Raw genomic sequence first — 13479 nt, 5'->3', positions numbered from 1 at the left:
GTGAACTGATCATGACAAAATGAGGTATTGGAAATTTTCCTCCCTCTAAATTTCTCATTTCTTTTCTGAAAAAGTTGATCATTTTTATTTGATTTTCGCGAGCAATATTTTTGGTACTTTAAAATTTAATTAACACGCAAACAAAAGAATGAAAAATGCTCTAAGTAATTGTCCAATTTAGGCTCATTAGATTTGTATTTTTGTGAAAATATTAAAATATCACATCAAAGATCTTGAGAAGAACCTTGACTTGGGAATATGAGTGTAAAATGGTGTCACGTCGATATTCAAAATGGGCTTTGTGGAATATTATACAGTAGCTACAAATAATCGTGAAATAAGTAACTTGCAAATTGGGCTGGAAATTGGGGTAGTCTGCTAAGTCAGTCAATCCCTTAATATCCAATATTCAAATTTCAATTGTATAACATATCTAAGTTTGTAAAACATATCTAGCTCGGGGAGTGATCAATTGCTAACTCATCATTTAATTGCTAACTACAACTAATTTAAGGTCACATGATTTTAAAAAACGTGTGGTCTATAATTTGCCACGTGTAATTTTCGTTTTTATTAATTAAATAAAAAAAGATAAAAAAAAAACTCCAAATTAGGGTTTTGGATGAAAATGTCAATATAGTGTTCCGAAAATATCAACACAATGCTTTGAGAATGTCAACACAATGCTTTAAGAATGTTAACCCATTGTTTATATTGACATTGTACATGTATTATAATGACATATTTTATATAGTATGCTGACATTTCTGCTTGCACGAAAAAATTAAAAATTGTTGAATTTTTTTTCAAATTTTGACATCGGAACATATGCATACATGATATCGTTGGAATCCTTATGAAATTATCTTTAATTTGATATATGTTATATGAATTTTAAGTTTTGGGATTTCTTTTAAAAGTTAGTTATAACTAAACATGTGTTAGAGTTTGTATACAAGAAATCACCTTTCGAGTGATTGAATACTGTTAAAACTCTTATTTTATTTTCCAAATGAATAAACAGATTATTTTTGTCATAATGTTGTTATATTTTACATTTAATGGATGTTTATTGCATATTTAAATGTATAAGTAATTTAACAAAGTCTAAGCCTTTGTTTTAGTAGACCGGTCGTGGGCGTCGTCCACTTTAAGGTAACACGGTCAGTTCTAAACAAAGAAAAAGAAGAATTTCACAACCTAGATAGGCTTAGACTACCTATCGTGAAAGGTTGCAATGTCAGTCCGATTATTTCTAAGCCTTACTGAAATAAGATGACGTTGGTGTGGTATAGCACTGAATGGATCTAACAGCGAGACAGTCTTTATGCTATCTACTGAAAGACGAGGTCTCGTAAATTATTTCTCAATCAATGTACGTTAGCATTGAGCATACGGTATTAATTATGCACTACTTTGACTTACCAAATGGTGCGGGTTTTTCGTAACCCAATAAGCCTGGTATATTGGGTAGTGGTGATTAGTATCTAGCGGTGCTAGGATTGCTATTATGTTGAATCGTGCGCGAGGTGAGTCTCGTTTGATAACATCCTCAAGAGAAGCTTGAAATAAGGTTTTATTATTCGGAACCTAGCTAGTTGGAGTTTAATTACTCTATGAATAATAAATAAGATTTTCTTGCTGAGTCCTCTCTTGGAATAAATAAGATATTAATTAATTAAGTCCATAGCAGACTATAATTAATTAATGGATGTTTCTATCTTAAGCGCGGGAAATAAATATAATTTATTGGAAACCCGAAGTACTTGTAATTTCGGATTTGGATGGGGAGTGCAGTATTACTTCTGTAGTGGCTGCTCGTAATATTCCAATTTTAAGCTCATATTAAATTGGGTTTAATTTAATTAGTAAAAAGCTAATTGGAGGAGCCCATATCCTAAACCCTAATCCCTGTCTGGGCCCAATATGTGACTTATTATAAATAGGAGAATAAAGGAGACAGAAAATACACTAGATTCATTGTCTAAATTTTCGGCCCTCTCTATTACTAGAAGAGGTCGAATTCTTCTCCTCCGTGGGAAAGGATTTCTGTCTTCTCTATTTAAGTCCTAGTGCGCTGGTGAGATCAGCCCACCCTGATATCAGTTCACAGTCCGGGAACCAGTCAGAAGATCCGTGGTTTTGTACTAAAGATCTTCACGAGGAGAAGGCGCTAGCTATCTTCGATTCTTTGGAGAATCATCAAGGTATAATGGCTAAACCCTAGAACAGCATGTTTTAGATTTTATTTAATTTAAAGCATGTGATTATTTGAGTTATGAGCATGATACGTGAGATAATTACGCGAATAGAATTTGTCTAAATAATCCGCTAAATAGATCTGATTATTATGTAATTGATTTATGCATGCGCTTCCGCTGCCAACCCATACAACATGTAGTTAATTGACATTAATACCCCTATTGATATTTTTTGGAATTAATCCTATGGTCTTATTGACGTTTTTCGTTAATCGTATTGACATTTAGAGAGAACTAATCTAAACCCTTAATTTGAATATCTAATGGCTATTATTTAGTTGTAGTTAGCAATTAAGTTATGAGTTAGCAATATAACACTCCCCTATCTAGCTCGATCACATATTCATTTATATTTTGTCATCACAATTTGAAAAACATATTTAACGATTGGCATAGTTAGATAAATAACTGATCATCATCATCATTGTGTAAATTAGTCCTTAGAAAACGCTAGACTTAAATTGAAAAGAGAAAAAAACACCTCCACCTACATTGCAATGCAATACTACAATGGAAAATGAAAGCTTCGGATATTTTGATTGACCTGGAAGACTTTTACTTTTATGATTTTCACTCATTAAATGTGTGGTGTCAATAATTACCAAGTAATAATAAAGTATGATGCTTGCAAGTTGTATATAAAATGATATTAGAGGTATGAGTAGATGATTAAGAAAAAGAATCATACATATACAAACAAGCCAGACAATATAAGTGATGGGTGTTGTCTTTGTTGCTAATGCTATGGTCATTTTGAGCATCTGCATATTATTGATCAATAATGTAGTTGCATCTAATGTTTCAGATTCGAACAGAGAAAAGAAGGCGTTGATGAATTTTGGATGGCCTTATATCAACTCCTCTGCTCATCACTGCCATTGGAAAGGCATCACTTGTGACGGTCATGGCCGCGTTGCAGAGTTAAGCCTCATGTCTCGAGAAAGATGCAATCCGAGTGAAGCTTGGTGTCATGATCTTGGCTATTTGGATCCGCTTGTTTTCACATCACTCACTAGCATTCATCTCACCTCATGCGGTCTCTATGGATCTATCCCAGAAGAAATAGGTTCCCTCTCCAACCTATCTTATCTCAATTTGTCCAATAATCTACTCAATTCCGAACTGCCTCTTTCATTGGAAAATCAGAGTGAGTTGCGCGTTCTAGACATTTCTGATAACCGTTTCATTTATGGTGACTTTAATTCTGATAACCGTTACCGTTTCATTCATGGTTTCGTGCCACCTGATATAGGAAGCTTATCCAAACTTACTTATCTCAATTTGTCCTACAATCGTTTAGAGGGCCAGATTCCACCCACACTGTGGCGTAAATTTGGGATGGAATCGTTCATCGGGAATCCCAAGTTACTCGAATCAATTGATTCTGTAGGTGGAAGCAAACATATAGACAACAAACGTATAGACAAGTCAGTTATAATCTATGCAGTAATAGTATTTTTCTGTGTGTTTCTTCCTTCAATTTTACTTGGAATCTGTTTCATAAGAAAGCGAGCACCGGTATCAAACAGTCCTGATCCCAAACATGGAGACATATTCAAGATTTGGAACTTCGATGGCAACATCGCATATCAAGACATCATTGAAGCAACACAAGACTTTGACTTGAGATACTGCATTGGAACGGGAGCTTATGGGAGCGTCTACAGAGCACAACTTCCCACCGGAAGAGTTGTTGCTGTCAAGAAGCTTCATAGATTTGAAGGAAATAATCCTACTTTTGACTCCTCTTTTAGGAATGAAGCCAAGGTTCTCTCTCTTTTTCGGCTTTTGTCTGCATCAGCGATGCATGTTTCTCATCTACGACCACATGGAAAGAGGAAGCCTCTTTAGCGTGTTGAAGTATGATGACGAAGCCGTGGAGCTGAACTGGAAGAAGAGGGTAAATGTCATGAAGGGCATTGCCAATGCCTTATCATACATGCATCACGATTGCAACCCTCCTATTCTACACAGAGACGTATCGAGCAGCAACGTACTCTTGGATTCAGAGTTTGAAGGTTCTTTATCTGATTTTGGTACAGCTAGATTGTTGGATCCAGATTCGTCCAATCAGACTCTGCTAGTCGGGACTCGAGGCTATATTGCACCAGGTTTAAATATCGCTTACCATACCACATCTCCAATTAACGCATTAACTATATCCATGAATTTGATGGTTATATGTTTGTTGTTTGCAGAGTTAGCCTTCACAATGGTGGTTACAGAAAAATGTGACGTATATAGCTTCGGAGTTGTGGCACTGGAAATCATGTTTGGAGATCATCCAGGGGATTTCATTTCCTCCATGACGACGATGAAGAGATCCACACTGTTTGCTCAAAACATGATGGTGCAACAACTCTTGGACAAGCGGCTACCATCTCCAGATGAAGATGTAAGAGTGTCGAGGGAAGTAGCTGGATTGGTGAAAACAGCACTCAAATGCATAAGCTCTAATCCAAAGTCGCGACCGTGTATGAAGGAAGTGTCTCAGGAACTTGCTAAGCACCCACCACGTTTGACAATGCCATTCCGCTCCATATCAGTGCTTCATCTCATGCATTCAGATTGAGCTTATGTCATGATTTTGCCATTGTGTCGTGTTCTCTCTTCTCCCATTTTGTTAGTTTTTTTCCGATAATAATCAGTGTCTCGTGTCGAACAAATCATAAAGATCTCTATGAATCAAGTCACCTCTGTTTTTAGAAGAGCTTCTAAACAAAATGTGGAGTGTTACTTGAGTCTTTTCCTGTCCTAACATTTTCTATTTCATTCAGCATTTTGATCAGATCAAGATTGTGGGTTTTTCCTTCAATCAAAAGAAGGTCAAAATAATAATTATAAGAAAAAAGTACTCCTTCTCAACCAAGATCTATTTATAGCTTGTTGTTCAATAATATCACGAATTTGGCCAGATTCTCCCAAATTTTAATAAGTTTGTGGTGTTTACGACCAAGTTTTAATTTCATGATAGTGTTTGGAATTTCCTAAAAAAGTTCACTAAAGATACGCAATAAGTCAAAAGAGTACAGTCAAGTCATTCCACTAAAGATAGAAATGTTATCCGAATTTCGGAGCGGATCACCTAGGGCAACCCCTAATTCATCTTCTAATACATGCACACATACATAGGTCCATCACTCATGTATGTGTGCATATATTAGAAGATGAATTAGGATTTGCCGTAAGTGATCCTTACCGAATTTCATAACCATCAAAGCTTGAATCATAAACATACCACTTTAAAACATCATCAATTCGCATACTGCTAAGGACCTTCTCCTTAACTGCGATCTGCAGCTTGTTTGCAGCGATCAAAAAGTGTTCTGGCGCCCTTCGTCGGGTCAGTGGAAATAATAGTTTCGAGTTGTGCGCGGGATCCTCCCGTCGGGCAACGCGATAACTAGGCGGCTGATAAAATACTCCGGCGTCCAATTAGGATCGGCGGAGGGAATCCATTGGAAAACATACGTTATCTTTGTGGAAAAATAATAATTCATTAATTGATTGAATGAATACAATATCTCCTATTTATAAGACTAGAATACTAAGAAACAATATCTAAACAAATATAGAAAAGATACGGTAAATCAAAATATAACTAAATAATTGGGATTTCTAAAGATATGATATGGGATCGTATCACAGACGCTAATTATATAGCTTAGTGCTCTGTCCTTTTTAATAACTCAACCTAGGGTTGAATTATTTCCAATTTAATCCACCATTTATTTTAACTGTTAAGCTTCAAACTTGTTACTACCTCTTCAATGGAGTGTGTTTTTTGTCTGAAAAGTGTGCGTCTCCGGTCGTCAAGCATGATTCACGAATGATATGTATTCAAAGACAAATAATAACAATGGTACAGTTACAACTTACAACCAAAATGCCCCGTTATAAATAAAGAAATAGATGACACAAGATCAAGTACTCTACGAATCATACAACGATTGTCTGCTATATATTGTCTGCTAAACATTGAATGATCACATTGTATGCTCTTTACATGATTTGTTGCTTCTTCATCAATACTTTATCATTGATTTTACATGTCAGGATCTTCGGTCGCATCACCCAATCCCTGTTGGATGAGCATAACTCTCATTTTGATGCGCCATAAACCAAAACCGAAAAAAGAAGGAAAATAAACAAGAGCCGACACTAGCTGCTGTTGCGTTGCATAGCTATCAAGTCTTCGTTGCCTGCTTGCCAGTGGTGACTCGACCGATACGCAATGCCAATTGCTCAACATGATGTGTCTGGCTCACCCCAAATTAAAATCATGCATCCATCACTAAATATAAGTGACATTAATCTAATAGCCACACAAAACACCAAGACATAACTTTAAAACATGCATGTGAGCTTATTCTATACAAATACAACAGCAAAATCAATCTGAACTTCTTAAACACCATATATTTTTACAATTTTCATGCAATAACTCCAGGAATAAAATGAGTACAACAGTCAAACTCTCTTGGTATGCAAATTTCGACATTGCTCTAACACGCAACTCTGTTTCATCTGCTTCTGCCACCACTTTGCGGTATGAGAAATTCACACAGCACAAACAAATGCCAAACCTGTTGTGAAATTTAATATGCAATTTATAGTTACATGGCTAGAATTGGAGATGATGGCTTAAACTAATTGTATAAGAAATATGAATAAAAGAATGTGGGATTAATCGTGGTGAAGCTATCTTACCAGTGTGAATTTGAAGAAATTTTTAATGGACGATAATTCCTTCTTCATCTCCTCAAACACAAATCCTTTATAATTCCTTCTTCATCTCCTCAAACACAAATCCTTTATAATTCCTTCTTCATCTCCTACAAAGTCCATGTCATTGCTTCCATTAGCTACAAGAAATCCTTCTCCCATCTAATACTCAATCAATTCATGCCTTTCAATTCTCCTACCTTTAGGAAAAATGTTACAGTATGCAAAACACTTCTTGAGTGATGGTACCGACAATTATCAAAGCTCAACTCAAATATCTTTGTGATATAATCTCATTCACCCCTTGAAAGCATAGTTTACACAATAGTACTCCCTCCGTCCCTGAAAATTTGTCATCTATTTCCTTTTTTGTCCGTCCCTAAAAATTTGTCACCTTTCACTTTTACCATTTTTGGCAGTGGACCCAACATTCCACTAACTCATTCTCATTCACATTTTATTTTAAACGAATATTTTTCTTGTCTCATTTAAATATATTCTTCTAGCATAGATAGTATGGTTAACCAAAAAAGGAACATCAGCTTCTCCTTTTTTCGTGTAAACACGTAGATTAAGAAATAATATTGTTTAGAGGTTATGTGGAGAGAGAATAAAGAATGAAAGATAGAAAGAAAGTGAAGTAATAAGAGAGGTTATAAAGTTTTTGAAAAAATAAAAATAAAAATTTGACTTAGTTGTACTGTGACAGCTCAAAAATTAATACGATTCAACTACAATGGGACAAAAAGGAATAATTTTCAGCGCAAAATTTTATGTAGTATTGTTTTGTGATTTTAAGAAATGTTTCATTTTTAGTGGAACAATAAAAAAAAGCTTTATTATTTTTTATGGGACATAGGTAACTAATATTTAATGAAACACAGAATGCAAAATAGAAGATCTAATTTGTGTTAAATATGTTGGGTATTTTATTTGCAATTTACAGTCTTAACAACTAATGGAAAATACCTGCATTTTGGGAGCAACAAAATCATGCAATGAATAACTCTTGCTATTCCCTCAACTGAAAATGAGCATAAATTTCTGAAAAATATGGTGTCCACATCATCTTCAATTAGTAATCTCATTGACAAAAAGCAATGAAAGTAAAGGGAGTTGCAATGTGAGGTTTCTTACCTGTAGTAATGAAGAAAGGTTGAGCAAATCAAATGGGCACTTTAGAGGCACCCACTCATCAAATTCTCAAGTTTTCCCCTCCTTCCTTTAATTATCAAACACAAAAAGGATTAAATGGAGAAAATGTTCAATCAACAAGTCAATGAAAGCGAATATAATGTGGTGGTGAGGAAATAGACATACAACTGTTTCTATTAAAAGGAAACAAGAAAATGCTTTCATACTCACCTACTATTTCTCCATCAATCCAAATGTCGGGGATATGGGAAATGTTGGGCCATTGGGAATCAGCTGCATCACTTTGTTGTTCAATACTTATTTCTGGGCAGCCCTTAATATCTAAGATATCAAGTGATGTGAGGCCCCGCAGTGCATGTAGACTCCTTAACTTCTTGCAATTATATATACTCAATTGCCTTAGAGATGAGAGGTTCCCCAACCATTCAGACAACTCTTCCATTCCATAATTCTCTATCTCTAACCATCTAATAGAGGTGAGATGTTGTATTGATTCTGGCAAATTTCCCCAACCTTCCCTCCCTTTCAATTTTATATACATAAGTGAGCGGGAGTTGCATCTTTGCAATAAGCCTTCAACGGTCTCCATAGATCCCTCCATACTAACATCTATGTTTAACTCATCACTAGAAAATATGGCCCTAAATTGAGAAACATCAGTAATTCTTAACCGTGTTAGACGAGGCAATGTCGGCAGACAATCGACATTTATATATTTCTCAATTATTCCCGGTAGATTCTTTAGGCTACTTAAATTATCCAACTCCAGTTCTTCAAGTGAGGATCCTACCATTTCACATGGAAAATACAGCAAAGCTTGGCATTTACAAATCTCCAGCATTTTAAGACATGTGAGGCTTCCTTGTGATTGTTGCGCACCAATAACTGCTACTCGTTCCAAATTTGGACAGTCACTTATAATCAACATCTCCAAAGAATTGAGGGTGCCTAGACCATCTGGTAGTTCTCTCAAATTGGAACACATGCTTATATGTAACTCCAACAGATTGGGATTGTTATAGAATAACCAATTTGGGAGATATTCCAAATCATCTATTCCTTCTATCCAAAGCTCTGTTAGCAACTTTAATTTTGTCTTGAATATACATGTTAAAAGCATGCTCCCACTCATCTTGATGATCAAACTTTTGAGGCATGACCACGAATGATTAGGAAAACTCATCAACTGCTTGCACTGAGAGATCTCCAAGTGTTGGAGGTTAGGAAATACCTTCACATCACTTTCACATGCAGATTCTACTTCTGCCCACTCTGCAAGATTAGGCATGTCTATCAACACAAGCCTTTCTAGTGCTGCAAAAACAATCCATGTCTCCTCATTCACTAATCCATAGAAAGAAGAATTTATTGACTTCAATTTTGTCAATTGTTCTAACCACAGAGACTTGAGATTTGGCAACTGCCCAAACATTGGGATTTCATCACATTCTGAGCACTTGGAGAGTTTTATCTCAATCAACTTGTTAAGTGGTACCCAACAGCCTTGAGGTACATTTTCAACTGCCATCTTCTGAATCCATGATGGAAATTTTTTGCCTTTGAATCCTTCAATCACTAACTTTTTCAGATTTGAGTGTGGTTGAAGACCTTCCAACACATTCTCATCATTTGGAGTTTCACCTTCTCTATCCTCACTCCATGTCAAATGCAACTCCAATATTTTTGACTTGTTAGATACACTAGCTTTCTCAGCCTCTTCCTTGTTTTCAACCCTTTCAAGGTTCGAAATTTCCAATTTTCCTTTGAGACCATTCAAACTCCCGAGCTCTTCAATTTTGCATCCATTCTTGTCGCCAACTATAAAATACTCTAGCGTCCGGAGAGAAGTTAAACTCCCAATCTTAGCAGGCAACTCTACACCATCATTAATATATAGATGCCTTAATTTAATCAAGCACTTCAGAGTACTAGGCAGTTTCCACAATCTTCCTGTATCTGCGTTTAATGTTTGCAACTGATGGAGTTCCCCAATCCAGTCCGGCAAATAATGTATATGCGTCGAGGAAATATCAAGTTTCCTTAAATGTATCAACTTTCTTATTGAACTTGGCAACTTTTCACACCAATCATCTGCGAGAACTAAAACATGTAGACGCTCGAACTCTGTAAACTTGTTACGATAAATGTGTCCCTCGAACAATAATGTACGCAAATATTTTGCCACTTCTTTTGGAATTCGACTTTCTCCATCGTGAATCATGTATCTCACTCGAATCCCGCCTTCTGTATTATTAGAAGAACCTGAAATTGAACATGTGAGATCGTGCACAAGATCATGCATCACACAACTCTCTACATTTCCATAATCATCTCTTTCTGCAACTTGTAGTAGAGAGTTATGAAGAAGAACTTTCACAAATTTGTCTCCTAGGCACTCCATCTCACCGCTTCCATTAGCTCCAAGGAATCCTTGTGCCATCCAATACTCAATCAGTTCCTGACTTTTGATTTTGCGACCTTTAGGAAAGACCGAACAACATACAAAACACTTCTTCAGTGACGGTAGAGACAAATTATCAAAGCTTAACTTCAATATCTTTGTGATACGATCCCCTTCATCATGTGAAAGCCATTTCTCTTCAATCGATAGCCATTCTTTTTCAGATTTCTTATATAGCGCCCCACCAACTACATTAGCAGCTAATGGCAAACCTTGACATCTTGTTGCAATCTTCCTCCCAATGGCCTCAAACTCTGATGGAATATCCTCTTTTCCAAAAGATTTTGCTTTGATTATTGACCAACAATCTTCATTTGATAATCCTTTGAGCTCATGTGACTGAAGTGATTGCATAGTTGAAGCTACTTCCATATTTCTTGTGGTAACAACAATTGCATTCCTCTTGGTAGAAGTGACGCCAACCAAAGAATTGATAAAATCATCCCATTTGGAACGATCTTGATTCCAAACATCATCAAGAATCATAAGATAAGTTTTATCTTTGAAAGCTTTTTTAAGCCTTTTCAAAATATCCTGCCTACTCTCAACCTCAACTTGATCATGATAATTCTTTTTCACAAAACCTTTCCTACTCTCAACATCAACTTGACCAAACGAAGCCTTTTTAAGAAAATCCTTCCTACTTTGATCTTCAACTTGATCAGAAGAAGTGTTTTCGAGAATATCTTGGCTACTCTCAGTTTCATCAAGATCAGAAGAAGTCAACTCCTTGAGGATTTTCTTGAAAATAATTATTGGATCAAAAATTTGAGAAACATGTACCCAAAGATGTGATCCAAAGAGAGTTTTTATCTTTGGATGATGGAAGACATTCCTAGTCAAAGTTGTCTTCCCCAATCCTCCCAATCCCACAATGGCAAAGATAGAAATTAGACGTTCATCGGTGGTAGTACCAGTGTTAATAACCTCCACTATTTCCGACACCAACTCATCTCTTCCAATGAAAATTGGATCATGTGAGAAGGAATCGGTTTCAAAAGTAGGCAAAGTTGTCACATTGGTGGCAAGCCTCTCTTTGAGGCCAAGATCGGCTCCCTCTTTTCGAACATACTCCAAATTATCATTGATTTCTTGGATTTTAAGAGCTATATTTCTGGGATGCGCAATATGACTGAAGGGTGAGAAGCATGAGAGTACCTTTTCCTTCACGGGCTTGATGGAGTTAATTTGTTTGGAGAGAAGATGATAGTTGAGTTCATCCAACACGTTGTCAGCATCGAAGGCCACGTCTTCGAGATTCCTCAGCCAGCTTTTGACAGCCCCACCGGGAATGGTACGGCTCTCAGCATCGTTCAACAAATGCTGGATGGTATCTAAACTCCCAGCTAGCTTTGCTGCTTCTTTGTCGAGACCACGGACTAGTGAGATCTCTTTCTTGGAATGGTCGATGAGGTTTTGAACTAGAACTTTAATGACGGCGGCGACAACTTCTCCTTCCATTGTATGAGATTGTAACTGATTCAGAAAGAGCCAAAGAAAAATGGATGAATTGGTGTGGAGAGAAGGAGAAGGAGATAGCTGCAATAGAGAGAGATAACAATAATTGTGGTGTGATTGTAACTGAAAGAGAAATGGATGAATTGGTATAGAGAGAAGGAGAGACCAATAATACAATGGGATAAGTGGTTGGTTTGATGCAGTACAGTTTAATCAATGCCTTTTCTACCTAACCTCATTAATTTCAATTCTGGCCGACAGCTATTTATTTTTAATTTCTAATTGACTTGTGGCTTGACGCCCAATTTAAATGTTGGATTCAATTAAATACTCCCTCCGTCCACAATTAAGAGTCTCATGTCTAAATACACGAGTTTTAAGATATATTAAAAAAAGTGAATAGAAAAAAGTTAGTGGAATAGGAGCCACTTGTATATATTAGTTTTAAATAATACTCCATCTATCCCATTAAAAATGAAACGTTTTTCTTGTCCCATTAAAAATGAAATGTTTCTTAAAATAGAAATAACTTTATCTCTACTTTTCCCTCTCTCTTACTTTATTCTCTCTCATTTAACTCACAAACAACACTACATAAAATCATGTGCCGAAAAACAAACGTTTCATATTTATTGGGACGGAGGGAGTATCTGAGTGGAATGGGTTAGTGGAATGTGAGTTCTCTTTACCATTTATAGTAATTATGAACTAGGACTCTTATTCATTGACGGACAAAAATGAAAAAACGGGACTCTTATTTGTGGACTGAGGGAGTAGTAAATTCTTCAAACTCGCATGATGGAGTAATGTTTGACTACACAAAAGAAAAGGGAAAGAAAGTACGTACCAAATAAATACTGAGTATATTTCCTATATCCTTTATTAGATTCCAATTTGATTTCATTAATTTTAAGAAATAAAAAGAAAATTGAAAGAAATAATATATCTCAATTTGATTAGTACGAATTTATAAAAATATAAAAAATATATCTAAACTATGTGTCACTCTTTAATTCTGCACCAATTTTGATAAATATAAAGAAAAATTATTAAAAAATTAGTAGAATGTAAATGTTATTTTTAAATATTAAATTTATACTAATAAATTTATAAATGATAGTAGTATTAAATATAAAGAATTATTAAAGGATAAGTGCTTGGTTTGAGGCAGTACAGTTTACGGTCTCTCATTCAAGGCTATCAGTTCTGGCTGACAACTTTTTTTATTTTAATTTCAAATTGACTTGTGGATTGACCCCCAATTTAAGTGTTGATTCAATAAAATAAATTGTTAAAACTCTCATAATGGAGTAATGTTTAATTAGAAAAAAAAAAGAAAAGGGAAAGAAATTACGTACCAAATAAATACTAAGTATATTCTCTAACCCTTATTAGATTTTAATTTGATTTAATGAATTT

General features: G+C 35.6%; 1 protein-coding gene and 1 pseudogene across 3 annotated transcripts; one reads left to right on the top strand and one right to left on the bottom strand.

The window, feature by feature from the left end:
- The first annotated feature begins 2926 nt into the window (after positions 1-2926).
- On the top strand, positions 2927-4969 carry LOC148931306 (MDIS1-interacting receptor like kinase 2-like; annotated as a pseudogene). Its single transcript, XR_016135887.1, has 2 exons — positions 2927-4372; positions 4460-4969. The product of XR_016135887.1 is annotated as an MDIS1-interacting receptor like kinase 2-like (transcript).
- A 1179-nt stretch (positions 4970-6148) lies between these two features.
- On the bottom strand, positions 6149-12181 carry LOC148931305 (disease resistance protein RGA2-like). 2 transcript variants are annotated; one of them, XM_089063813.1, is made up of 5 exons: positions 8352-12181; positions 8124-8208; positions 7956-8030; positions 6972-7186; positions 6149-6847 (listed from the first exon to the last, which is right to left on the bottom strand). In XM_089063813.1, the coding sequence occupies exons 1-2, from the start codon at positions 12061-12063 to the stop codon at positions 8165-8167; spliced, it is 3756 nt and encodes a 1251-aa protein (XP_088919939.1). In that variant the 5' UTR covers positions 12064-12181; the 3' UTR covers positions 6149-6847; positions 6972-7186; positions 7956-8030; positions 8124-8164. The 2 variants fall into 2 exon arrangements, with proteins under 2 accessions (XP_088919939.1, XP_088919938.1); XM_089063812.1 differs by having other exon boundaries at positions 6972-7096.
- Between the last annotated feature and the right edge of the window lie 1298 nt (positions 12182-13479).

The sequence above is a fragment of the Salvia hispanica genome, chromosome 2, assembly GCF_029641045.1.
Source record: "Salvia hispanica isolate PSC_SH4W2 chromosome 2, Shi_PSC_v1, whole genome shotgun sequence".
NCBI classification, from domain to species: domain Eukaryota; kingdom Viridiplantae; phylum Streptophyta; class Magnoliopsida; order Lamiales; family Lamiaceae; genus Salvia; species Salvia hispanica.
Note: the sequence above shows the minus strand (reverse complement) of the source record. Positions and strands in the feature narration are given on the sequence as shown.

Coding starts and splice junctions, on each gene's coding strand:
- LOC148931305 (XM_089063813.1), bottom strand. CDS start 12,063: ATGGAAGGAGAAGTTGTCGCCGCCGTCATTAAAGTTCTAGTTCAAAAC. Junction 8,209..8,351: donor GATTGATGGAGAAATAGTAG/GTGAGTATGAAA, acceptor TGATAATTAAAG/GAAGGAGGGGAAAACTTGAG.